This window comes from Capra hircus, chromosome 3 (genome assembly GCF_001704415.2).
Source record: "Capra hircus breed San Clemente chromosome 3, ASM170441v1, whole genome shotgun sequence".
In the NCBI taxonomy this organism is placed as follows: domain Eukaryota; kingdom Metazoa; phylum Chordata; class Mammalia; order Artiodactyla; family Bovidae; genus Capra; species Capra hircus.
This window is the reverse complement of record NC_030810.1, coordinates 46109139-46134840: the sequence shown is the minus strand read 5'-3', so window position 1 is coordinate 46134840 and position 25702 is coordinate 46109139. Positions and strand designations below refer to the sequence as shown.

General features: G+C 37.3%; 1 protein-coding gene across 2 annotated transcripts; it reads right to left on the bottom strand.

The window, feature by feature from the left end:
- On the bottom strand, window positions 1348-24726 carry CTH (cystathionine gamma-lyase). Of its 2 annotated transcripts, XM_018045478.1 has the most exons (13): window positions 24684-24726; window positions 24361-24534; window positions 20556-20637; window positions 18734-18829; window positions 15561-15670; window positions 13007-13138; window positions 9785-9842; window positions 9254-9331; window positions 8102-8254; window positions 6317-6438; window positions 4985-5037; window positions 2208-2346; window positions 1507-1916 (listed from the first exon to the last, which is right to left on the bottom strand). In XM_018045478.1, exons 2-13 carry the CDS (start codon window positions 24526-24528, stop codon window positions 1890-1892), a joined length of 1218 nt encoding a protein of 405 aa, XP_017900967.1. In that variant the 5' UTR covers window positions 24529-24534; window positions 24684-24726; the 3' UTR covers window positions 1507-1889. The 2 variants fall into 2 exon arrangements, with proteins under 2 accessions (XP_005678324.2, XP_017900967.1); XM_005678267.3 differs by having other exon boundaries at window positions 1348-2346; window positions 24361-24700.

Below are 25702 nucleotides of genomic sequence, written 5' to 3'. Positions count from 1 at the left end.
CCAACTCCTTTTCTACAATAAACAACCTAGGAAGCCAGCTGCTATAAGTCAGATTTATAGGAAATCTGATTGCTATCTTGAGTGACATCCAGGAAGCTAAACAATTCCTTCTGTAATAATCAGCTCCAAATGGTTAGGACTTGATTAATAACTGATTGCTTCCCTAATTTTTGTCCCTGCTTTTAACTGAGGACTAATCCTACGAAGTCAAACATACTCTCCATTCTTGCCTGGTAAATCCCATGGACAGAGCAGCCTGGAGGGCTACAGTTCATGTGGTCTCAAGAGTTGGACAGCATTTAGCAACTAAACCACCACCACCACCCAATTACACCGGATGCCCACATTAAGTCAACCAGCCCAAGCTTTCCTAGGCCAGTAGCCTCTAATCAGGGCACAGGTGAAGCCTTCTCTCTACACTACAAAGCTTTTCCATTCTTCTGTCTGCCTTTGTTTTTCTTAGCCTTTTTTTTTTTATAACAGTGATTTAATCTTATTCATTCAAAAGTTATCAGTTTTAAATATAAAATTTGTTTCTTATCCACATTAACAGATATTAACCTTTCTACAATTTCTATGCTCTGCCTTCCTTTGAGTCTGCTAAAAAACAAGTGACAGTAACGACTCCCTTGCAAGCTTAGAATAAAAAGCCTTTGCTTTTCTCATTCAAATGGTCATTTGTTTATCCCCACAGCCATAAGGTAATGAAATAGAAAGAAGTTAATCTTTCAGAAACCACAAATGGATATAACCAGCCTCAAAATTCTGCTACCTACAGAGACAGAATTTCCAGGTTCAATAACAAGATTTTTTTTTTTTTTTTACTATGCTCTGTGGCATGTGAGAATCTCAAACCCGCATGGCCCCTGCAATGAAATCATGGAATCTTAATCACTGGACTGCCAGGGAAGTCTCAATGATAAGTTTTTTGGTTTGTTTGTTTTTGTTTTTGTTTTTTTTTACTGAAACAAATGGTGATAGCAAACATGACTGAAAGGCTTTAGTACAAAAATTTTTTAAATTCAATTATCTGACTATGACTTACTGACAGGAACATCCTGATGATGCACCTAACTATGAAAGATTTTAAGTATTTCTTATTTTAGCCTCAACAAATAAACTGTTTCAGATAAAATTTTCAGAAAAGGGTAATATTTCTCTATAAACTTGGCTTTTGACCTGCCATATACCAATTTTTTATAACTAATCTGCTAACACTAAGATTTGAGCATGATTGTTACACAGTTAAACTTATAAATTCAGTGGCTGAAATCTCTAAGAGTTGGGAATTAAAAGGGCCCAGGAATATAATTTATTGCCATATAATACAGAAATATCACAATGGGATGCATGTGGTAATTAGATTTATTCTTAAAAAAATAGTAAGTACAACCTTAAATCAGTAGAATTTCACAGACTTTTCAGATATATGATTTTTGGCTTATGATAATTAAGTGTAAACCATTGCTTTGAGTGCTATTTTCAACAATACAAAAATCACACTTGACTTAAGAACATTTATTCAATAATTTAAATTCTTCATAAAACATCAAAAATGAATTACCATTATATTGTAAACATAATCAATATAAATCTTAAACTTGAAAAAAAGAATATAATCCCCAATAGCATCACAAATCTCACCTCCTTCAGAGGCACATGTATAGCAAAATTAATAAAAAGATCTGAACAGAATTGACCTGTCAGTTACAATAAGGGGAAGAGGAAATTTTTTAACAGGGACGATCCCAGGAAGATTACAGCTGTGAAAGGTAACGAGGTGTCTTAAAATTTTCATTTGAAAATTCTGTGGAGGCTCATTAATGGTCCATTCAATTATTCAGATTTGATCGTCTCAGGAAGCAGTCACCAATAGCAGTTCTGGGATGCTAGTTGGAACTTGCATTTGGAGAGTGCTGTATTAATGGTACACAAGAAAAATACGTTATTAAACCTCCAGGCAAAGACTTCACCTCCTCCAAGAATTCTTTTCTGACGACTACCTTCTTTTAAATCTGCACTTTGGACTGAGTTCTCTGCACATTTATACATGCTATTGTAATAAAAGAAGAAAAAAAACCTTTACAGAGAACAGTGAGGCCACCCTATAAACATAGTGACTTCCCCCTCACCCTCAAGATTAAGCACACACACGCACGCACACACACGCACGCACACACACACACATATACTAAAACAAAACTTACAGCTGCCTTCAAAGCTTGATCTAGATCATCCAGTAAGTCTTGTTTATCCTCTAGGCCCACTGAGAGTCGAATAAGTGTGTCACTAATGCCAAGGACTTCTCTGTCGCTCTTAGGCACTGATGCGTGGGTCATGATTGCCCTGGAAGAAAGAGTGAGCAAATTTCTGATCACTATATTGTAGCAGTGAAGGCTTGTTTCTATCTCATAAATTGCACTTATTTTCAAATTTTTTTCTATTCTAAATATCAAATCCTTCATACATACACCTGCAATGTTTTGTAAACAAAAGATTAAGGAATTGTGAAAATTATCTTTTCTAGTCATGCTTTTAAATGAAAACCACTATCTTTTGCTGTTTTTATACCATCAGTGAGGTATACTTAATCAGAAACTGAAAGTGCCAGTCAAGTGCTCACATACAGGAGGGAAAGACATAGCTTTCAGTGTGTAAAGTTTAACACCTACCTGAATGAGGCCTTGGTCAGAAGTCAACACCCCATTACCATTCAGCTGTACTTATAAGAGGCCTCTTGGACCAACAGTTGGTCAGAATTAATTCTGTTTGGATCGAAGGATCAGTCCAGAATTGGACCTTCTGAGGCAGACCAGGGAAAAGACAACCTAGGATTGCTAGTAGCAATCACTAAGCGCTAGGAATTAATTTCAACTCACAATTCATGACAAAGAGGCCTCGGAGGATGTTTAAAACCATCTAGTAACTCACTGTCAACATCGACCTGTGTAAGGGTGGAGCACCTACTATGGGTCAGCCACTACAGTAAGAGCTGGGAAACCAAGAAGGAGAGATTATTTTTACTCTAGGTAACAAGGCAGAAGCTAAAGACTATGACAACTCACAGAACAGTCTACGGTGAATGTTAAACAAGTATGGACAACAAGAGTTGCTGGAATTCAGTGGAGGCTGAATCTCTGTGGGCTGAGGCATCGTGGAGGAAAGGCTTACAGTCGTATTGAGCACTTGAGTACACTGCCCCCACACCCAACCCTCCCTTCCCACATCCAGCAGAAGGAACTACTTTCTCCTACCCACTTCAGGCCCATGGAAAGAAAATCTTAGTAAATGAATATTAAATGATAACCTCTCTTATGACTCTAATGAAGTGATGCTCATAGTAAATGAATATCCTCTTCTATCACTAATGAAGTTTTACACGCAAATGTCCTCCTTAAAAATTTCTTCCTTTTTAGGTTTTTAATTCCCTGAAAGAGAGTGAATACTCAGAAACAAGAACGCAGGCCTCTGGGAGCAAAAGACGGGTACATGAATCTCAGCCCCTCCACATGCTGGCCGTGTTGGACTTGTAAGTTACCAGTCCTCAAGTCAATTTCCTCATCTGGTACGGTGTTATCGACACTTTACAACCAAGGAAACTGAAACGGAGAGTGGATAAGTGAGTTTTCTAAGGCCACTGAGCTAACACATGTTGTTAGGCTGAGAGGCCGACCCAGTACCCATTGACTCTGCTTCTCTCTCGCTGATTGCAATGCTGCACTGGTTGCGGCATTGTTGGGAGACTCGAAATGAGGAGGACAGAACAGACAAGCTCTGACCTAAATTTATTCTTCCACTGGCATTGGGGTTACAGCCTAGCTGGAGGGCCCGATGGCCGAGCAACTTTAAACCAAATCCCTACGTAAGTCAGGTGAGGTCTACTTTTAAGAGAATCTTAAAACTAATACACACTGTATTACTACGAAAAATAACCAATTTCATATGCTGAGTGTGCCCTCTTGTGCATCCAGACTTACTAGCAGGCATCTTCCTGAAAGACTAACAAAAACATCTCTGTCTTCTCTTAATTGTTTGAATCATTATTTGGGCATCATCTTTTTAAGATTATGAAATTACCTAACTCTCCCCATGAACTGTAAACTACTATAACAGGACAGGAAACGTGCCTACATTCTTAATCCCTGACACTCCTCAACACATAGTTATTTCAGAAATGTCTATGAAAATTAAAACATAGAAACATACCATGCATCTAATACAGCTGAAAATTAATAGCAAACAATATTGATTTATCCCTGTAATAATTATAATATATGGTCATAGAAACTTACCTCCCTGCTCACTGTTTTTGATGCAAAGCCTCAAGAGTGAAGTTGCTAACATATTTCTGTGTGACACTTGATCAATCAGCAAAACTTTCTGAATCTTTGTTTCTTTGTCTGTAATATAAGTTGCTGGACTCTCTGATATTAGGTTTTCTAATATCCTCTGGTGCTTTGATAAAATTAGATGAATTAGCTAGGTTAGATAGTGAAGGGCCAGGAATACTAAGTTAGATTTGGGGGTTTACCTTTTACCCCAGAGAAAAGAAAATAAATGGACCTGATGGCAACTAGTAGGGCTCTCCTCTGACAAATAAGAATGTGGAGGTATTTTATCAGAAATACATTCTCTGGGAGCTTTGAAATCAGCCCTTCCAGTTCAGTCTTCAACCTCCCTTCTAGGACAGAATCGGGTAGAATAAGTAGCCCTGGTTCAGAGGTCAGAGAACCACTGCTGAAATCTTCTTTAGGCAAACAGAGAAAAAAACAAAACTTGGGAAAACACAGCTTATTGATCCCAGTAGATTTTTAACAGGGTCTCCATTCTCTTGAGTTAAGAGTCCATTCCAACTGGACAATGCCATGCTGCCCTTATTGCTAAATAACTTGAACAATCACTGATTTTATCCTACTCCTTTCTCAAACAATCATTACAGCTGAAATCAAATTTAAAATACTGAGAAAAACAGAAATATACTTACGGAAGCTCAGCAAGACTTTCATATCCTCCCAAGCTCTCAGCCAGAGTAAATAACTATGGCAAAAAAAAAAACACACACACACACACATATATATATATATATATATAGATTGTCCACTAAAAAATAAAAATACTAAAAAAAAATCCTAAAAATAAATGTTTTTAATACAATGACCCTGCAATGTGAGATGGAAAATTGTGGCAATTATGAATAATTACTATAAAATAATTATTACAAAAACTACAAACTCGATAAAAACTTGGAGAAAAAAATGAAAATAAAATCCATCACGATGAGGCCATTAACAATTGATCTCACCAATTAGACACACTGTGTGTTAACTTTTAAAACATTAAAAGTTGATGAAAGTGAATCTTCTAGACCTTTCTCATTTGACCTCTTACAAAAGTAAACCTTAACATGAGCTCTCAAACCTCAGAATTATATTTGAGACCCAGCTTTGTGGTTACCCTTTATATAAAAATCTCTTAATATCTATTAAGTTATACAAACTTACTCATTAATATGTACCATTTATCAAATAAATATATCCATTTAACCCCATCCTGGAGTAGAAGGGAAAAAAACTCAGCAGTTGCATTTGGTGTTACTGTGTGTTGCAGAATTTTACAAACATGTTAAAAGTTACTTTCACAACTGTATGCAATTAAATGTACACTACTATATTTCTGATTTTAGAAGTGGACAAATTTTAGAACCAGGAAGACTTTGACTAATCTGGCAGCATCCTTTTCTTTTCTTTAGATTTGTAGCATTTAAAACTCAGAGTCTTAAATACATGACTGCATGCGCTCAAAGTAAGCCCAAAGCATGGAGTTACACAGGCCTCTCCCCCAGGGCTCTGGAGAGACTCCTACCTCTGAACTTTAGACAAAGGCCGCCTTTCCCTCACTCCAGGCAGACACAGCCTGAGAGGCACAGGGTTCGGGAAGTCATTCCTAGGCTGGATTTCCATACAGTTTTTCAGCAGTGCATTGACACAGTACTGAGGTTTTTCATAATATTTCATTTGAAAAGGCAGTTAGTTCACTATAAATTTAAAAACAAATGGCTTAGAACATTCTGTCTCTCTCAAATGGATGAAAGCCTCTGCAGAGTTAAGAAAATGAACATGTTCTATCTGCTATCACATCACTCTTGCTTCAGGTGATTTTCTAACCCAATGCATTTCATGACAAAGAGGTTTGTGGGTGTGACCTGCAGATACAAACACATTAATCTGAGTTGGGTGGAAGTGAGAAATAATGAAGATCATAACGCTACAAGAAGACCTTCATGTCTATGAATTGAAAAATGACTTTGTAAAGCTACCTTTAGGTTCTTGAGGAAAGTTTCAGCATGTTGAAGAGAGCCCTTGATATAAAAGGTGATCATCCCGGGGCAACCTGTGCACTGACGCTTGGCCAGCTCATATTGAGGATGAGAAGGCAGCCCTGTAGTCATAAAGTATAATGAATGTCTTATTTCAGAGTCAAACATGTAATTTCAGGACAACAACAACAAAAAATCACTTCGTTTAAGTCAACTGCAAATAAGGCTAATAACAGGCTGTATGCCATGTTTACATCTGACCTCTTGTTCTGGCCCCTATCTATCTAGTGAAAATGTCCAGTCATGTCCAACTCGTTGCAACTCCATGGACTATACAGTCCATGGAATTCTCCAAGCCAGAATACTGGAGTCGGTAGCCTTTCCCTTCTCCAGGGGATCTTCCCAACCCAGGGATCGAACCCAGGTCTCCTGCATTGCAGGCAGATTCTTCACCACCTGAGCCACAAGGGAAAACCAAACTGCCATCATTTTGACCTATCTTTTCTAGTCTCTCCTCATTCTAGCCATGCCAGCTTCCTTTACACCAGTGGCACTGTACTCTTCTTTTATCTTGGGACTTTTGCACATGCTATCCTTTTAGCCTGGAACATTCTCCCGCTCACTGCCCCCTTCCCTCTGTTAAGTATATCCTCTGTAATTTCTGGCTTAATATCTATCTTATGCATCAGGCTAACTCCATGAAGAGAAAGCTACTTCTTTTGTTAATAATTGAATCCCAGATCCCAGTACAAAGCCTGGCCCATGGTTTGCAATTGATAAACATTTATTGAAGAAATCTGAATTGCCTTGTCCAGGCCCTTTTAACAAATGCTAACCTATTTCCTCAGGGCACAGTCCAAAACTTTCCTCCCTCTCTCCATTCAAAATACACACCAGTCAACAGCTCTTTACCTGGTGTACATTCCCTGGTGGCTTAGACGGTAAAGCATCTGTCTACAATGCAGGAGACCTGAGTTCGATCCCTGGGTCAGGAAGATCCCCTGGAGAAGGAAATGGCAATCCACTCCAGTACTATTGCTTGGAAAATCCCATGGACAGAGGAGCCTGGTAGGCTACAGTCCATGGGGTCGCAAAGAGTCAGACACGGCTGAGCGACTTCACACACACACAGTCTCATTTGTATTTCTGCCTTGGCTTACCTAAATGCCTTAAAGGCAGGGATCAAGCATAATTCTCCTTTACACCCAAGATTCTATGAATGCACACCTCAAAAGGGTTTAAAATAGCTATTACTTATGACCACCACAATATAGCAGTCTGGTAAATTAAATTCAAAGAGTAACATGTAAGTCTGCTAATTCACATCAGCACTAATAGATTTGTGAGAAGTGAAGGAATTCCAAACAAGGTAAGAGAATTTCAGGGGAATTTTGGTATCAAGTTTTAACTTGGTAAATATGAAGTCTCAATGTATATCAGATAAAAGAGCTAGTGCAGAACAGCAGACTGATAAGATTATAAGCAAATCAACTGGAAAGTACAAGGTTGTAATCCTGGAATGTTGTTGTTCAATCACTAAGTTGGGTCTAACTCTTCAAGCAGAGTTCAAGCATCCACTAGACTATTAGACAACTATAGGCTAAAGAGCACATCTATCTTCTTTACCATCAGACCCACGTACAGCAGCACTCAATGATAAGTGGAAAACAAAACAAAAAAAAACATGAAAGCACCTAACTTACAAATGTTACAGAAACAGAATGCAAGGGATAACATGTAAAATCCTAGAGTAACCACATGTGCTTAGAAAGCAGATTAACATACCAGGATAAATAACCTTTTCCACCTGAGGATTCGACTCCAAAAACTGAGCAACTGCCATTCCATTTTCAAAATGCTTCTCCATGCGGACTTGTAGAGTCTTCAGACCTCGATTGCAGAGGTAACAGTCAATAGGAGATGGAACTGCTCCAAGAGCTGCAAAACGAGTATGTCTTGCGTCAGTCTGAAGGTGAAGACAGACCTAGAAAAGCCTCTCACCACTCTTTTTCATCATAGTGACTGTGAGAAGCTAACAACAAAGCTCAATATTTGAGTTTTAGTAGGAAAAATTAATATATCAAATAAGAAGCATGAGAATGAGGCATAAAACAAGCTTAGAGAAATGGGCTTTAAAATGAGAAGGGAAATGAATATCCTAAAAATGAAGTACAAACACAATCACATAAATTTTTCACATATGAGCATCAATAGTGATTTCCATGATTTTAATAAAAGGACACACTGCACATAGCTTAATCTTGTATTTCTTTGAAAGAGTATTAAAACACACAGAAAAAATAGCAGTTCAGCTTCTATTATTCCTGGGTGTTCTACCAAAATTCTACTTATATATAGCTTCTGTCTAGGGCAGCCAGTGGTTTCCCAGGCCTCCAGGATATATGCCTTATTCCTTCTTTTTACAAATGAAAGGAATTTAGCACACAATAAATTCTGGTTTCCTTCCTCAGTGCCCCCTTTTGTTGCTCTAATATTTATTCCCTAGAAGGGGATTTTTATTCCTAATTATACTGATCTCTGTCAAATCACATTGGTTAAAATCTAGCATTTTTCAATAAACCCTTATGGACACCTGAGATAGTAAACAATCTAAACAGAAAACAGATATTTAGATATCTGTTGAAAAATACAAGTTTATATATCTTAAGTGCCATTTAAAATTAGATATCATTCCAGATATAAAAGGTATAGTATAAGAAAGCCATCATTCCAAATGTTGCTCTAGTTATACTATAATAAATAGTATTTTTATAACCCAATTTTTCTTTCCTCTAAAAAAATCAGGATTTCCCTTCTATTCCCCATTTCTTTGTAAATTAGTGGAATGCTATCACTTCACAACACTTAGTGGAAATACAATATCAAATGAAGTCACTTTGAGAGCACAAGGGGAAATTCAGGCTTTTTAATACTTACAGTTTTGCAAGAAACGGAGCCTATTATGAAGGCTCTCAGAATTGAGCGACACTAAGCCCATTACAACATCACTGTGGCCTAAAAACAAAACCAAAAAGCTTTAAGCTAAAAAGCAATGTATAAACATTATTCCTCAGCTTATAATTTCTAAAATTAGACTTTCAGTTGAAAAAAATCTGAGAAAAAGCCTTATAGAATAAGTTTAAATACACTTTACTCAATTTGATAGTAGCAAAGGCTATATCTAAAATAATAAAATTAAAATCCTATAAAATATAAGTGTTTCTTTGTAAGCTGTCAGCAGGATAAAATCTTTTACAGTAAATTTTAATCCTTTGCTGATGTATCATGAGCATAGTTTTGTCTGCTATAAATGAAGTCCTATATTTAGTCAAAGGATGATTCTCTAACTTTCTACCTATGTCAGAGAAAATCTGTATAATAGTAGAAGAAAAAGGATAAAAGGATAAAGCCTATGCTATTATCATCTATCCATGGAAAAGAACGAAGAGTAGACTATGCGTGTCTTACCATTCATGTATTTTGTTGCTGAATACATACAAATATCAGCTCCCAGAGACAAAGGCCGCTAAAAGGAATAAAAAAAGGCTTTTATTTTACATGGGAAATCACTTGAAAATATCCTGCATTACTTATCTATTTACTATTGTAAATTCCACCCGTATTTTAATTTTTCAAAAATACATACATCTTAAAATTTTCCAGGACCTCTATTTACCTTTCTCTTGATATCATCTTTCCCTTTCTTCCCTCACATCAAATAAAACTACAAAAGTATTGGATTCATTATTCAATCCAAAGGCAGACATATTCTGGAAATAGCAGATAACTCAGGTCAACAGGCCTTCTGAACTTGTTTCTTTAGAGCAGTTGCTGACTAACCCCTAAATTTATTACCTACAGAAGACATGCTGGCATTTTATGACTCAGTAAATACACAGAATGGTTGACACAAACACTTAGCAATTGTTATGTCAAGTAAATGTAAAACTAATTTGCTTAGGTTTTTAATCATTAAAACCTTACAGTGTATGCTGTGGCTATTCATTTTATTTATCATGATCTTGACTCGTAATTACTCTTTTATTATTCTAGTTTTGTCAAGTGTAAAATCACTTGTACAGAAATGCGTTTAGATTGGTTTCCCTCACTCAATTTTCCCACAAAGTAGTTCTTTAGTCTTAGACGTCTTTGTTCACAGTGAAAATTAATAACCAACTTATTCACTAAACAATATAATATCAACATCTTTTCATTTAAAATTTCTTTAAAATAAAGTGTGTGTATATGTAGATGTGTGTATGTGTGTGCGTTTACCCTCACCACCTGGAGGCTGGGGGACTTTTCACTTAAATTCTCAAAAATAGGACATTTTAAGTAAAGTACTGCTCAAAGCACTCTGTACGTATGTGTTTACTCATCTCTAAAGTGATGGGTCAAATTAGACAATGTGTGAAGACTGTTCCAGTGCTAACATTCTGTAAACCCTATGGTCAAAATGAAAAATAAAAGCCTGTAACTAACATCTATGGATCTCATTATGCTCCAAAAATCATGTTAAATATTTCACATAACTTAGTGAAGCAGTGTTCAAAAATACTTCAACTCAGTAAAACCAGTATGTTTATGACTCTAATTGTACAGACAAGGAAAAGGAACTGAGACCAATAAAATAGATCACTCAGATTTTAAAACCTGGTAGAGTCAGAACTCAGACTACCGCCAGAATCCAGGGATTCTACTCTGAAACTTTATGCTGGTATTTTTGCCTTTTGTGAGACTTGCTGAAGATCAAGAAGATAAAAGGCAGGAAAAGAAAGAACATACCCAGTTTTCATGAGGGTAAAACAAAGAGAGGATCTTTTCAGAAGATTTGCTTTGTGGAACCAATGCATGTGGTTGCCTAGGGACAATGTGATTCTGATTAATTCAACTGGAATGAATCCAGATTGAAAAGTGCAGTTCCTGGCAAATGGAATATGATGTGGGCTTCAGAAAAGCAGAAAAACTGGACCTATTTTACTGACAGTAATATGAGAAAAAGGGCCAGGCCTGATGAGTAACCTGGGCAGGCTCAAGCTAAAACAATTCATACAATCTCTTTGAGAATATACAGGACTTATGATGACTCAGCCAGAGCAATCCTCTGCTGTATTAACTGCCCTACTCCAAGTGGTAGATGGAGTAAACAGCGGGTATAAAAACACCCAGAGTGAAAATCACCTGGGATAAATAGACGATGCCAGGAGATTTTTACTTGGAAACAGACTGCTTTACTTGAGAGAAGAGTCAGCAGAAGTTGTATCACAAGCCAAAGACAGATGGCACAGAAACCATCTGAATACAATGTAACCAGGAAATGTATTTCAGGAAAGAAAGATAAAACACAGTAGTGCCTTCTGAATAAAACAGACTAAGGTGAAAACAGCTTTGTGCAAACTCCCAGGGAGTCAGTCCCTCACATGGAGGCAGCAACCTGGGCCAACTTCAGGGACCGATAACAGAAGAAGGGAATGTAAACTGTTGAGCTTGTGAACATCAGCCTAATTGAAGAGCTGAAGAAAATGAGCTGGGCTTTTAGGAACTCTACAGAATACAGGTGAACTACAGGAAGTGCAACAAGAATGACCACAAGGCACAGACAGAAAGTAAAGAGCAGGGAGATGGTAATTCCTAATAAGGAAAGGAAACAGTTAAGTTACTCAGGGAAAGAGGTAGAACATGTGGGGAAATGGCAGACAGCTAGGCAATTATAGAAAGATTCCCAAGATGATCTACCAAAAGGAGCAAAACAGAAAGGAAAAAGTACAGGGAAAAACAGAAAGGGATTGAGGATGGATGGGAGGGTTTGAGTTGGGAAGAGATGTATGAAAAGGGATAAGCAGGAAAAGAGTTTAAAAGGAGAACGATAAAGGAGCTGCACAGATACAAGGTGATACACAGAATAGGAATTTATGATACAAGTCAGGTAAAGATACAGAAGGAATGGTCTGTGAAACACAAAGAGAAGACAAACTAGAAAGAAGGAAGGGAAATGGAGAAATAACATGTATTTTACCTGGCTAGCCTTGCAAATAAAAGGAAAAGAAAAGCTATACTCAATGACATTACAGTATATGATGGACATCTGCAGGACTTATAATGACATGTATGTATATATATACACACAAAACTGGCTTAGAACCAACACATAAACATTGAAGTCCCTACTATGTGTAAGGCACTGACATATACAATCATATTATAAGGGCAGGTCTTCAGAGAGTTTACAGAGAACCTAAAAGCTTTAATGAAGATAATATTTAAAAAACACAAAGTCCCATACAATATACTAGCCTAGGGTTGAAAAAATATTAACTAATGGTAGGAAAGATCCAATTTCAATTCTTTGTCTAATCAATAATTGTTTGGGAACGCATGTAAGAATTAAAGATTTTAAAATTTAAAAAAAAAAAATAATAATAATAATAAAAAGAAAAAAAAAATAAAAAATAAAAAAATAAAAACAAGAGATACTAAGAATATGTTCACATGAAGAATCCTGTGTTCATAAAATGAAATACCTAAAATAAACTGGTAGATTCACTAAAAACAAAAAAAACAAACAAAAAAAAAAAAAATCAATAATTGTGATTAGGTTTCAGGTAACTTAATGTAAACATGTCCTTCCTCTCCTAATTACAAGTACCTGTGTAGTCTACCAATTATGCCAAAAATATTACTTTCATTTACCTGGAAATATGCTGACATAAAAGTGTTATCCACGACCAAAATGATGTCTCCATGTTTATGGACCGTATGTGCACAAGCTTCAATGTCAATCATCTTCAAGCTAGGGTTTGTGGGGGTTTCAATCCAAACAAGCTAAAACAATTTAGAAAATGACAACAGTTTGTAAAAATACGCTGCAGAAACATATATCTCATGCACTGTAACCATCTAGGAGGCTACATGGGAAGACCATGGAGAATGAAGTTTAAAGGTCTGAATCTGAATCCTAGCCCCATCAATTTCTGAGAGATCATCACAGCTAAGTAACTAACCCTCTATGTTCTCCCAATTTTGCATCTATACTATAAGATTGATATCATTTACTTTATACGGTAGTCATAAGGATCAAATGAGATAATGTACATATAAGCAGAAGAGCACTCAAGTTAATCACTATAATTATTTTCCATTAAAAAGAGGATGATTTCCAAAGACATACTCCAAAGTCTGGGAATTTTGCTCTCAAAGATAAACAAAAGATTGTGTAAGATGACATTCTGGAATTTTCAGTAAAGAGAACTATTTGATGCCAAAAATATTATGACTAGTAACTTAAATAATGTCAGATGCAGTAGAAACTACAAAATAAGTCCCCAGAACCGGAAGAAGAGCCTGGGTTTTGGAGTGAGGAAGAGAAGTGACACATACAGAACAAAAAACCCGGCCAGAGCTCACTTAAGAGATGGTATCTGTCTATTCCAAAACCTGGCACAGTCCCCGCATCATGTATATTTGATAGTTACTAAAAGGCCAAAGAACAGAATTCTACTTGTTAAACAAGCTGCTACTATTTTGATTGACATTATCTACCATGCTTTGCTTTGCTTCGTTGCTCAGTCGTGTCCAACACTTGGCGACCCCAAGGACTGTAGCCGCCAGGCTCCTCTGTCCATGGGAATTCTCCAGGCAAGAATACTGGAGTGGGTTGCCATGCCCTCCTCGAGGGAATCTTCCCAATCCAGGGATTGAACTCAGGTCTCCCGCATTGCAGCTGGATTCTTTACCGTCTGAGCCACCAGGGAAGCCTGACAGTATCTACAGTTTTCTTTTAAAAAGGGTTAATGATTCTTTCTTCATTGCCTATATAAATGAGCAAGTGATCTGGCTTAACACTCATCCTATTTTAGAGTTTTACCTTAGAAAAGATAGGGTAGTTAAAATAATGCATATTCTATAAGAGCATAATTATTTGAGAACCTATAAAAATTTATTCCTGGGTAAGAATTTATCATTCCCATTCATAATTTTTAAAAGTAATTAAAATAAAAATAAGTAAATAAATACAAAGTAGATTTAACCTAGACTTTAAAAATCTACTTTAAGTGAGGAGACAGATATATCAGGGGGAAAATGTATTAATTCAAGTTGGTAAGGAACCACTACATAAAGCTCTGCTGACAAGAATTAATATACACACAATTTGCTTTCCTCCCTTAGAAAGACTCAGACCATCTATTTTAATATCTTTTCTCCCAAGGAAGAAAAAAAAATAAGTTCCTTTGAAAACAAACCTTAATCACTCAAAGAGCACCCTGGAGTTAATCTTCAAAGTAATTTGTATGAGAAAAAATTTTCTCTTTTTTAGCATTCACAGCAATGAATTCACAGCAAAATCTTGAGTACAAACCTTTTAATCATTAGCAAAAAGTTGGAAAAGGCTAATACTTATAAAAGATGCTGGTCCTTCTTTTCCCCATGCAGAATTTCAATGAGGTTCCAAGAAAGAATATCACATATGCCATTCATTCCAGCACAAAACACCTTCCCGTGGCATACAAGCCTTCCCAGGACGGAAGCTAAGGACTACTTGTGGTCCTTCTGTGCTTCTGTTATTTTGCTGAAGCATCCTTCAGAACCCTTAATGCTATGCTTATTAGGATTTGGGATTTTACAAGGTTCCTTTCTGTAATCCAAACTCTGTGATGACTTCTGTTACCAATACTAGCTTGGTAATGCAGTTAAGAATCGTCTGCTTTTGCTAACAAATTTTTTAACTGTCATCATGTATTGGGTACCATAATAAAGATTTCATATGCCTTATTATCTCTGGAGGAGGGCATGGCAACCCACTCCAGTATTCTTGCCTGGAGAACCCCATGGGCAAAGGATCCTGGTGGGCTACAGTCCATGGGGTCACAAAGAGCTGGACACAACTGAGCAACTAAGCACAGCATATGCCTTATCTCATTTAATTCGCCCAACTACCTTTTGATAAAGCAGATAAAATTATCCCTATTTAGTAAATGAAAGAAATGAGACTTTGATTAAATAATTTGCCTATGATAATACACCAACTATGATATAGAATTATAATTTGAATCCCACTACCAAATGCATGTACCTAATCATTAGGCTACAGTATCCAACAGAAGTCAGACCCTATCTTAATCTTGATGTCTTCCAATGGCTTCTAGGAAAATTGGTTATTCAGATTTAAATTATGCCCTCAAGTAAACAGAAATGATGAAAATTTAAAAATCACAAGGAAAAACAGACAAACTGAAAACTGAGTTACCTTGGTTTCTGGTGTAATAGCTGCCTCTAGCAATTTGGTTTTGGAACAATCAACAAAAGAAATCTTTAATCCAAATTCTGTTGCCACCTGCCTGAAGTACCTGTTTGTACCTGAGGCAGAAGAAAATCAGATAAAATGAAAAAGAACATTGTATTCAGAAATATTCATTCCTCAAAAGTATAAACACTTTAAAAATATGAGGAAGTGTCAATCACCAATAAAGAAACAACCAAAAGCAAGTCTACTTTATTTGAACCTTCTTGTATGCTAAAGAATGTACTCAGTTGCTCAGGTGGGTCCATGCGACCCCAGGGACTACAGCTCTCCAGGCTCCTAGGCTGATGGGATTTTCTAGGCAAGAATATTGGAGTGGGTTACCATTCTCCTCTAGTGGATCTTCCTGACCCGGGGATCGAACCTGCATCTTCTGCATTGGCAGGCGGATTCTTCACCACTGAACCACCTAAAGAATATAGGGCTTTAAGCCATACTAAAGAATATAGGGCTTAAATTTTAAACTGAAAGTATAAGAGTCAAATAAAACACACTTGATACCCACACCAAGTGGCATGAAGCAGAAGATGTTTCTTAGCAGTGTCTACTCTTCAAACATAAAGTGGCATGCTCCCTAAAACACCAATATATTTTTCTAACAATTCCTTTCTAGTATTTAAATCTAAAATAAATGAACCAAAGTCAATGAAATGTTCAAAGTAAATTTTCAGACTGATTATACTTCGGTAATAGAAAAGAACTAGTTATTATCCTTTGTACTTTCTCAATCTTTTTGTTATGTGGTTCTGAAAGCCTTAATAGAAAAATGAGATCATGTAAACCAAACAACTAGAGTTTTATAGTGAAAGAAGATAAGTCATTCAATTGAGAATAGTTAATTTTATAAACACTGGTCTGGATTTAAGGTTTATACACGTAAAATTAAAGAAAAGTTTACCACTATTGACAGTGAACCAAAAAAGGAAAAAGAACTTTATCATCAAAGACTCACTAGACCTTTGGTAGACTGACCCTAGGTAATGTAACATTGAAAAAGAATGTAAAGAATTCTTAAAAAAAACAAATCAACAGCAATTTTCAAGATTTTGTACCTAGGTTTATCAAGAGGTTTTAATACTGTATTATAATAGCATCTAAATGTTTGTTTTTTCTATAATTTCAATTCATCAAACTATCACAGGGAACTATGATAAAATATAAAGCTTTTTACAAATTTCTGAGAGGGATAAAATGATTATTAAGAGTAAGTCTCTTCCTTCAAAGAACTTACAGATTTAATTTGTTGTTCAAACAGGAGATAGACAAAGTGATAATATTCTAGAAGTGATCTTTTAATTATCTGGAAGCACTTGGAATACATATGTACATATATGTAGAGTATATCATGAGAAACGCTGGGCTGGAAGAAGCACAAGCTGGAATCAAGATTGCCGGGAGAAATATCAGTAATCTCAGATACGCAGATGACACCACCCTTATGGCAGAAAGTGAAGAGGAACTAAAAAGCCTCTTGATGAAAGTGAAAGAAGAGAGTGAAAAAGTTGGCTTAAAACTCAACATTCAGAAAACGAAGATCATGGCATCTGATCCCATCACTTCATGGGAAATAGACGGGGAAACAGTGGAAACAGTGTCAGACTTTATTTTTTTGGGCTCCAAAATCACTGCAGATGGTGACTGCAGCCATGAAATTAAAAGATGCTTACTCCTTGGAAGGGAGGATGACCAACCTAGATAGCATATTCAAAAGCAGAGACATTACTTTGCCAACAAAGGTCCGTCTAGTCAAGACTATGGTTTTTCCAGTAGTCACGTATGGATGTGAGAGTTGGACTGTGAAGAAAGCTGAGTGCCGAAGAATTGATGCATTTGAACTGTGGTGTTGGAGAAGACTCTTGAGAGTCCCTTGGACTGCAAGGAGATCCAACCCCTCCATTCTAAAGGAGATCAGTCCTGGGTGTTCACAGGAAGGACTGATGCTAAAGCTAAAACTCCAGTACTTTGGCCACCTCATGCCAAGAGTTGACTCACTGGAAAAGACCCTGATCCTGGGAGGGATTGTGGGCAGGAGAAGGGGATGACAGAGGATGAGATGGCTGGATGGCATCACTGACTCGATGGACATGAGTTTGAGTAAACTCCGGGAGTTGGTGATGGATAGGGAGGCCTGGCGTGCTGTGATTCATGGGGTCGCAAAGAGTTGTACTCAACTGAGCGACTGAACTGAACTGAACTGAAGTACATTAAAAAAAAAATTTTTTTTTTTTGCTGCTGTTTTGAACACAAATATCAGTCTTACTTAAAGATAAGGGCAACTAGTTTCCCTTAACTTCCCACTTACCACTTTTTATAACTAGCATTTAAACAATTTGGAATAAAAGTTCTTAAATGTATCCACAGATAGGCTACAAAGAGTAAGGCCCTTTGATCTTAAAATTAAAATGATAAATGTTGAGTATAGTCTTAAGCACATTTTTTGGAGAAAAAGGTCCATAGCTTTCAATGGGTTTTCAAAAGAGTCCCTAAAAAAAAAAAATCAGGGGGCATGATGCTTAAGAGTTGGGTAGAGTTAAGGCCTTTGAAAATGACCTGGACTATAGACATTTTCACTGCAAGAAAAAATTTTAAATTATAGTAGAACACTATCTCCCTAAATACTATCTTCTCTAGAGCAGAGTATGCCTCAAATAGGTTCATCCCAGCAGCTTAAATGGGATTCCCAGGTGGCGCAGCAGTAAGAATCCACCTGCCTATGCAGGGAATACAAAAGATGTGGGTTTGATCTCTGGATAAGGAAGATTCTCTGGAGGAAAAAATGGCAACCCACTCAGGTATTATTGCCTGGAGAATCCATGGACAGAGGAACCTGGCAGGCTACAGTCCATGGGATTGTAGAGAGTTGGACATAATTTAGTGACTGAGCATGCATGCAGCAGCTTAAATAAAATTGTTACTAAACAATCAGTCTTTAAGCAGTTCTAGAGCTTAGACCCCCAGGTGTTTCTGCTCCTCCTTTATCAAGTGTGGAGCAGCATGGAGGTGTTCATATTTTGAAAAGATAATCAATAATCCAAGTAGCAATGTTAATATAATTCAGGACCCATTTTATTGTCTTTAAAATAACAGCTGAAACAGCGTGAATGAGAGAGGTCACCTACCTCCATACACATCATCCATACAAATAATTTGGTCTCCTGCTTTTAAGAGATGGGTAATGGTCACAGTGGCTGCTAAACCTGAAGCAAAAGCCAAACCTAAAATAAAAACCAAGCTAGAGTAAGCCAAAATGCCAGACCCAAAGGTTAAAAAACACCTACAGTATTTATTTGCATTACTTTAAATCCCCCTCTCTGCTGACTAAAGGACAACCATCACTACTGTGTCATCAGAAATCCCCTGATTAATACCATTACAAAATCCTTTCTATTTCAAAAACAAAAAATACTTAATTCTGCTTTGGTTATAGCAACATCTCTCTGAAAAGCTTTAAAGAAATAACTGTTTACAAAATTCTGAGTCAAAAGATCAATTGCCAATTATATTACATTTTAAAAATATTCAACTCTAAAGAAATTTCAAATTTCTTTATGATTCATCCATTAACTATATGATATTCAATTGAGCAAACATTTTAACAAAATTCAAAATCACACCTGAGATGTGTCTGATAAATTTAAATTTTATTAAAAAAATGTTTTAATGTGGATTCTCTTCTAAACATACGTGATCTGGAATCACATATTGAACAAAAATAGTGAAATTGAACTATAAAAAAAAAAGTGGCATTGTACATTAGACCCTGTAAAGGAAAACATCCTACAAAATATCAATATATCACCTTTATGATAAAAAATCACCTGTGACTGATAGATGGGATATCCAATTAACTTGAAAAATGTAATTATTTCAAAATTTTCTCAGAAATGTTGAGGTTGGCATTGCAATTTTCTACTAGGCAGATTCAAAGTCCAACCACAAATTCATATAGAAAGCTAACCTTGAAATCCAATTCAAAACAACCATGTCTTCTGCAGCCCACCTGTAAAGTGTCTGGCATATGAACCCTCAGCTTTTATACCCTCTGTGGGAAATGTTCCCCATACAGTATTAAATTTCAGAAATTTGGTGTTTAAAACATTCTCTCATCTACAAAAAAGAAACCCCAAAACTCCTGTTAATGTTTCTAATTCCTACACTCTTGCTGTGAGAAAACTCCTAAGACTCTTATTTTCTAACTCATTATTCTGCCCTCATTTAGTATTATTTGTATAAAAAATACAAAGATGATATAATAGCCATTCATTCTATTCACTGAAAGAATACTAGATCTGAGGAGTTAATTCGTAATCTCTGAAAGCACAGTATCAAGGACACCTGGCTATTGTAAATGTCCCTTGGTCCTATTCTCGGGCCCCAATAGCAGCTGACATGAGATTCCCTAGAATTTACTCATCAATTTCTCATAATTTTAAAAGCCATTTATACTTTTTTTCCTATGGAATGACTATTCAAATCCTGTGTTAATATCTATATTTGTTGCCTTCTCATTAACTTGTAAGAGATTTTTATATTGAAAAAGTAGCCCTCTGCTTAAAAAAAAAAAAAAAAAACACAATGGCAGGTGAATGGACCAGAGCATTAAAAAGTTTATGTTCTCATGCATGGTGTTATAAAACTTGGTTAATTTGTATCTATTTATATTGCCAGCTCCAGGTGAAGAGTGAATTTACATGAATACTAAGTGACACATTCTGCCATTTTGCCTCTATTCAGATTTACTTTCACTTTATACTTACACATATACATATGAAGTCCACTGTGCAACCTTGGGCAAATAATTCAATGTCTTAGAAAAATAAGTTTTGAACTAGCTGATTTCCTTATTTCTTTCCAATTCTACATTCTGTGCTTCTATGATTTTCTCTATAAAAGTAAGAAAGAATTCTAGATTTTACAAACTTTGAAACAAAAATCACTTACTGTACTTAGCCCCATCCAGTGCCGCCACTGCTTTTTCCAAGCAATTCCGGGTGGGATTTCCAGAACGGCTATACTCAAAACCCTGAAGGAAAGAGGTCAGAGTTCACCCTAAGAGATTTAAATTTATTATCAGAGTCTTAACACGGACATCTCCACAACTACAGGGGCATCCCACCATAAGGAGTTTCTGTTGTTTATCTATGACGTGTCTTGCCATTAGTCACAAGAATGAGTATTATGTCAGCCAAACTGGATTAGAATTCTGGGTCTGCCACTTAGGAGCTATATGCCAATAGATGAGTTACTTAATATTTTCAAGAATCAATATTTAGACCTGTAAAAAAATACAGGTATCTAGTTCATAAAATTGACATGAAGATAAAATGAGATAATGTATAACTTCTTTGCATGATGCCTGGCATGTGCTAACCACTGGGATAAATGTTTTTATTATTAGCATTATTATTATGTTAGACTCATCTCTACCCATTAATCTAGGGGTATTAGGAAACAGGAGTCACCTGAATCAACAAAGTAAACCTATTTCTAACCTGCATGTCATTTCCTAAAAAATAAGTGATGCAAGTTCTGTTTAGCATCCAGCAGGAAGATATGCTTACAAACGCCTGAAGCTCAGGTCTTAGTTCTACAAAAGTGACTCAGAAAAGGGAGTTATTCTCAGCAAAACAGCTCTACACAATCCTTTTTAAAAATTTGCATTATATTCCTTTTACACATATGGTACTATACTAGCTGAAGTCACCCAGTCATTTTATTTGATATATTTTTATTGAGGTATAGTTGATGTACAATATTACCTTGTTTCAGGTGTACAACATAGTGACTCACAATTTTTAAAGGTTATATTCCATTTATAGTCATTATAAAATATTGACTATATTCCCCATGTTGGTACTATGTATTCTTATAGCTTATTTATTTCATATTGTAATATTTAACCTCTTAATCTCCTGCCCTAACTTCCCCCTCCCCTTTCCCTCTCCCCACTGGTAACCACGAGGTTCTCTATATCTGTGAGTATGGTTTTTTTCTTGTTGTTGCTATAGTGACTAGTTACTTTTATTTTTTAGCTTTCACATGTAAGTGATATCATATAGTATTTGTCAGTCTCTGTCTACATCCAGTCATTTTGCTTAATCCTCACAACCTGCTCTGAAGAAACTAAAGCCAAATGTTACCAGGTATGTCAGAGCCAGAATTCAAAACCAGGATTTAAACACTGACTAAAAATCCTATACATACTTTCTCCTCCTGCTTCATACAGCACATGACAAAGCATAACCACTTTTTACACCTGGTTCTGATTCAGGAGCTCCCAGGACTAGTTACACACACATGTGCACGCATGTGTGCTAAGTCACTTCAGTCATGCCCGACCCTTTGTGATCCTATGTACTGTAGCCCGCCAGGCTCCTCTGTCCACAGGGATTTTCCAAGCAAAAATATGGAAGTGGTTTGCCATACTCTCCTCCTGAGGATCTTCCCAACAAAAACTAATATATTACATAAATGTATATGCTTTATACATATAAATATATATATATATAATCTGTAGTTTATTTAAGTTTTGTTGCCATGTTTTTGAGAAACGGAGTAGACATATTTTATAGGGCTCCAGGATATCCTCATCACTCTCCACCATCGCCTCCTTGATAGGACCTGCAGCTGTACTCCAGATGCAAAAAACCTGTTTGGAATCATGTGGCTACTGCCATGGAAAGGTAGCCCACATCTTCCTAAATATTCATGGCAGAGATTTAACTTTGTGGAGAGAAAAGAAGCAAAAATTCCCACACTATCACTCATTCGATGGTTTTCCAAACGGAACTGAAGAATTAGATGCTTCTCATTTCAGTTCCTTGAGTTCTCTTTAGTGCTCTTAACTGATATCTTAAAGACAGTAAGAGGAGTTAGGGGGACTTCCCTGGTGTTTCAGTGGTTAGGACTCCCTGCCTCCAGTGCAGGGGGCACAGGTTTGGTCCCTGGTTGGGGAACTATTAATAAGATCCCACAAGCAGCACAGCATGGTGGAAAAAAAAAAAAAGAGGAGTTTGTGGATTTTATCACCTGGTTGACTCTCTGAAAACATTTAATTATTAATATCATAGCTAAATTATTAACTTTTGCATTAAATATTAAAGCTTGGGCAGCTACACGTTCATGAAGGCTTACACTGGGAAGGAACTTGAAAGACAGATGGTGTACACATTTTGATTACAAGTTACAATAGCTCCAAGTATCCTAAACCAGTTGTAGAAACGTCCTTAGAACTCCACCTCACAAAACAAAGGGCCATGTCTAAAAGAACTTCCTCAACTTATATAACACACTAAAGAGGTGTTTGAAATATTGATACAACCAAGGTTTTAGATCTACAAAGTTTATTTAGTTACATTTGACACTGAACAACTCTTGAGTTAGGGTGCCAACCCTCTGCTCAGTGGAAAATCCATGTACAACTTACAGTCTGCCCTCCATATCTGAGGTTCCTACATATCTGTGCTCTGCATCCCCAGGTTCAACCAACCACAGGTTGTGCAGCACAGTAGTAGTTACAATTGAAAAAATTTTAAAAAAAACCATAAATGTGGACCCACACAGTTCAAACCCCTGTTGTTCAAGGACCAACGGTAATTTCTTTTGGACCTCAGCAACTTTTAAATACTACAAGATCCATCAAGTACTCTACCGAAAAAGAAAAAGCTATATGATTAACACAGAGAGCTGTCTCATCTATGACTTGGAGTAGGTTCCTTTTCTATCAAAAAATATACCTGTCCTGCACTCTAATCTGGTTGTTAAGGATCAAATGGAAAAAATGTACATGTGAACACTGTGAAACTACTAAGCAATTATAATGTATCATACCATATAGTTTAACTTACATATGAACAACTTACATGGCAGGTACTATTATTAAAACATTTATTTACACAGGATAAGTTAAATTACTTCCTCAAGATTGCCCAGCTCAGAAGAGGTGCTATTAGAATTCAAACCCAGGGCCTCTGACTACATGATTTATGCTCTTAATCACTAAGACACACTGATGCAATGGGTTAGATTGTTGCTAACATAACTGTTAGTACAGCACAGTGTGGATTAAAGCCCAAGAGTGGGTGGTGCTCTAGAGCAAGAATGAATCCCAGCTCCATTACAATGGCCTTTGCAATAGATGCTTAACATCCCTAAACCTCAGGTTTTTCATGAGAGAAATGAGAACTCAGTTCAGAATAGAATTGCTGTAAGGATTATCTGAGGTAATATATGCAATACATATGATATAATGTAGGTATGTACTGATATCTGGCATACAAGCAGTAGTCAATATCTATTAATAACTATTGGAATAATATTGGGAATTAAAAGCTATTGGGAAGGATCTTGATTCCAAGTGAATTATGACTTAGTTTTTTACGTTGACTTCTTACTATATCTTTATAATTTTTGTTGCTTACGGTAACTCAAGGAAGTTATAATAATTTTGACCTGCAAATCTGCCCTAATCACATGAATATCAGTCCAAATCTATACAGCAAGTTAGACAAACTGTTCCCTCTAGTCCTGCTTATCAAAAGAAATATGATCCCTGAACCATCCAACACAAAGCTTTACTACAAGGAGGTTTACAGGCATCATCCTTACAGTAAACATTCTTCGTGATAATACACAAATTACACCTTACAAATTACTTGCGTGCTTGTTAATTTATAAGCCATCTCTCTTTGGGGCGCCCAGTGTTGGGGCGCCCAACACTGGACCGCCCCAGACAGACCCAGCTCACCGAGTGCTGGCCAGGAGCCCCTTGCTTGAACGTGGTGGACAGCGAGATGGGGGGCACTACAGCCTGGGAGGTCCATTGCTCCGGTTCTTGGCCCACGTGGATGGCCTGCGTGGCGAAATGCTGGAACCTAGGCAAGAATCCGTGTGGGGAGGCTTCTTTTTCCTGCATGCTGAGCTGCGAAGAAAGGAAAGAGTAAAAGAGCGAGGAAGATAAAACTATGAAACTGATGCGTCAGGACTTGAAAAAGACAGAAGAATCAGGTGAATGGGAGGTAAAGGTACGCAGGGGGAACCAGCAGCCAGTGCACAAGAGCCGAACCCTACCCCTCAGTAGCTGGGACTTTATTAACCGGCCGGTAGCGTTGCTTCACCCTGGGGCGGAGCCAGCACGACCCAATGAGCGCAGGCCCCAAAGCGGCCCCCGCTTGTCATTGGCTGGCAGCAGAGGCGTAGCCTGGAGCGTCACCGCCAGACCTCTTCCCGGTACAGGCTGTGCAGTGAGGCTGGAGTCTCTGTTATCCCCTTGGTGTTGGTTCCTGCGGGTGAAATTCCTGAGTCCTGACCCTGGGAAAACTTCCCTGCTGGCTCCTGTGAGCCACCCGGGCGTCTCTGTGACCTCAGACCGGAGGTTCACGGGAGACGAGGAGAAAACCTGGTTTGACACTGAAACCCAGTAACCTGAAAAGAGGCCACACAGATAGCCTCCTCTTAATAGCAGCCCTTGCCTGGACCCTTCCCCACCTCCACCTACCACCCTTTGTCCTGAGGGCGGTTCCGAAGGACGCAAGCGACAAAGTGGAGATCGGTGACGAAAACGCCGGCCCAAGCTGCCAAATGCGCCCCTTGGGTTCTCGTTAACAGCGGACAGCCTGCCTTTGAAAGTACGCCGATTCTGTAATGACCCAGTACTTAACGTTGATTGAAATCGGAGTGAGAGTCGTATTTTTAAGTAATAGTAAAGCTACTGTAGAGAGGATCTCTAAGGAAAACTCTGGCACCTTTCTAAGAGCTATTCAAACATCATTATCTTTTGAAGTACCCAGAGAAACCTCTCTCTGATGAAATACAAAACTAAGTGTGGCTTTGAAAAACTTATTCAAGCCTTAAATCCTTAGACAGAATGCCTTCATTGTTACACAATTGACAGCAACATCCTGGTAGGAATGGAAGTTGTCCTGGGTCGCAATTTATTCACCTGTGTCCACAACCCTACTCTCACAAGGATCACTCCTAAAAAACAACAACAAAAGTCTCCTTGTTCCCTAAACAATACAGACTTGACCTATTTAGTGTGGCTACTATTTTCTAGGACTAGGGAATTTAGGAATACTTCTCTTCCTGCA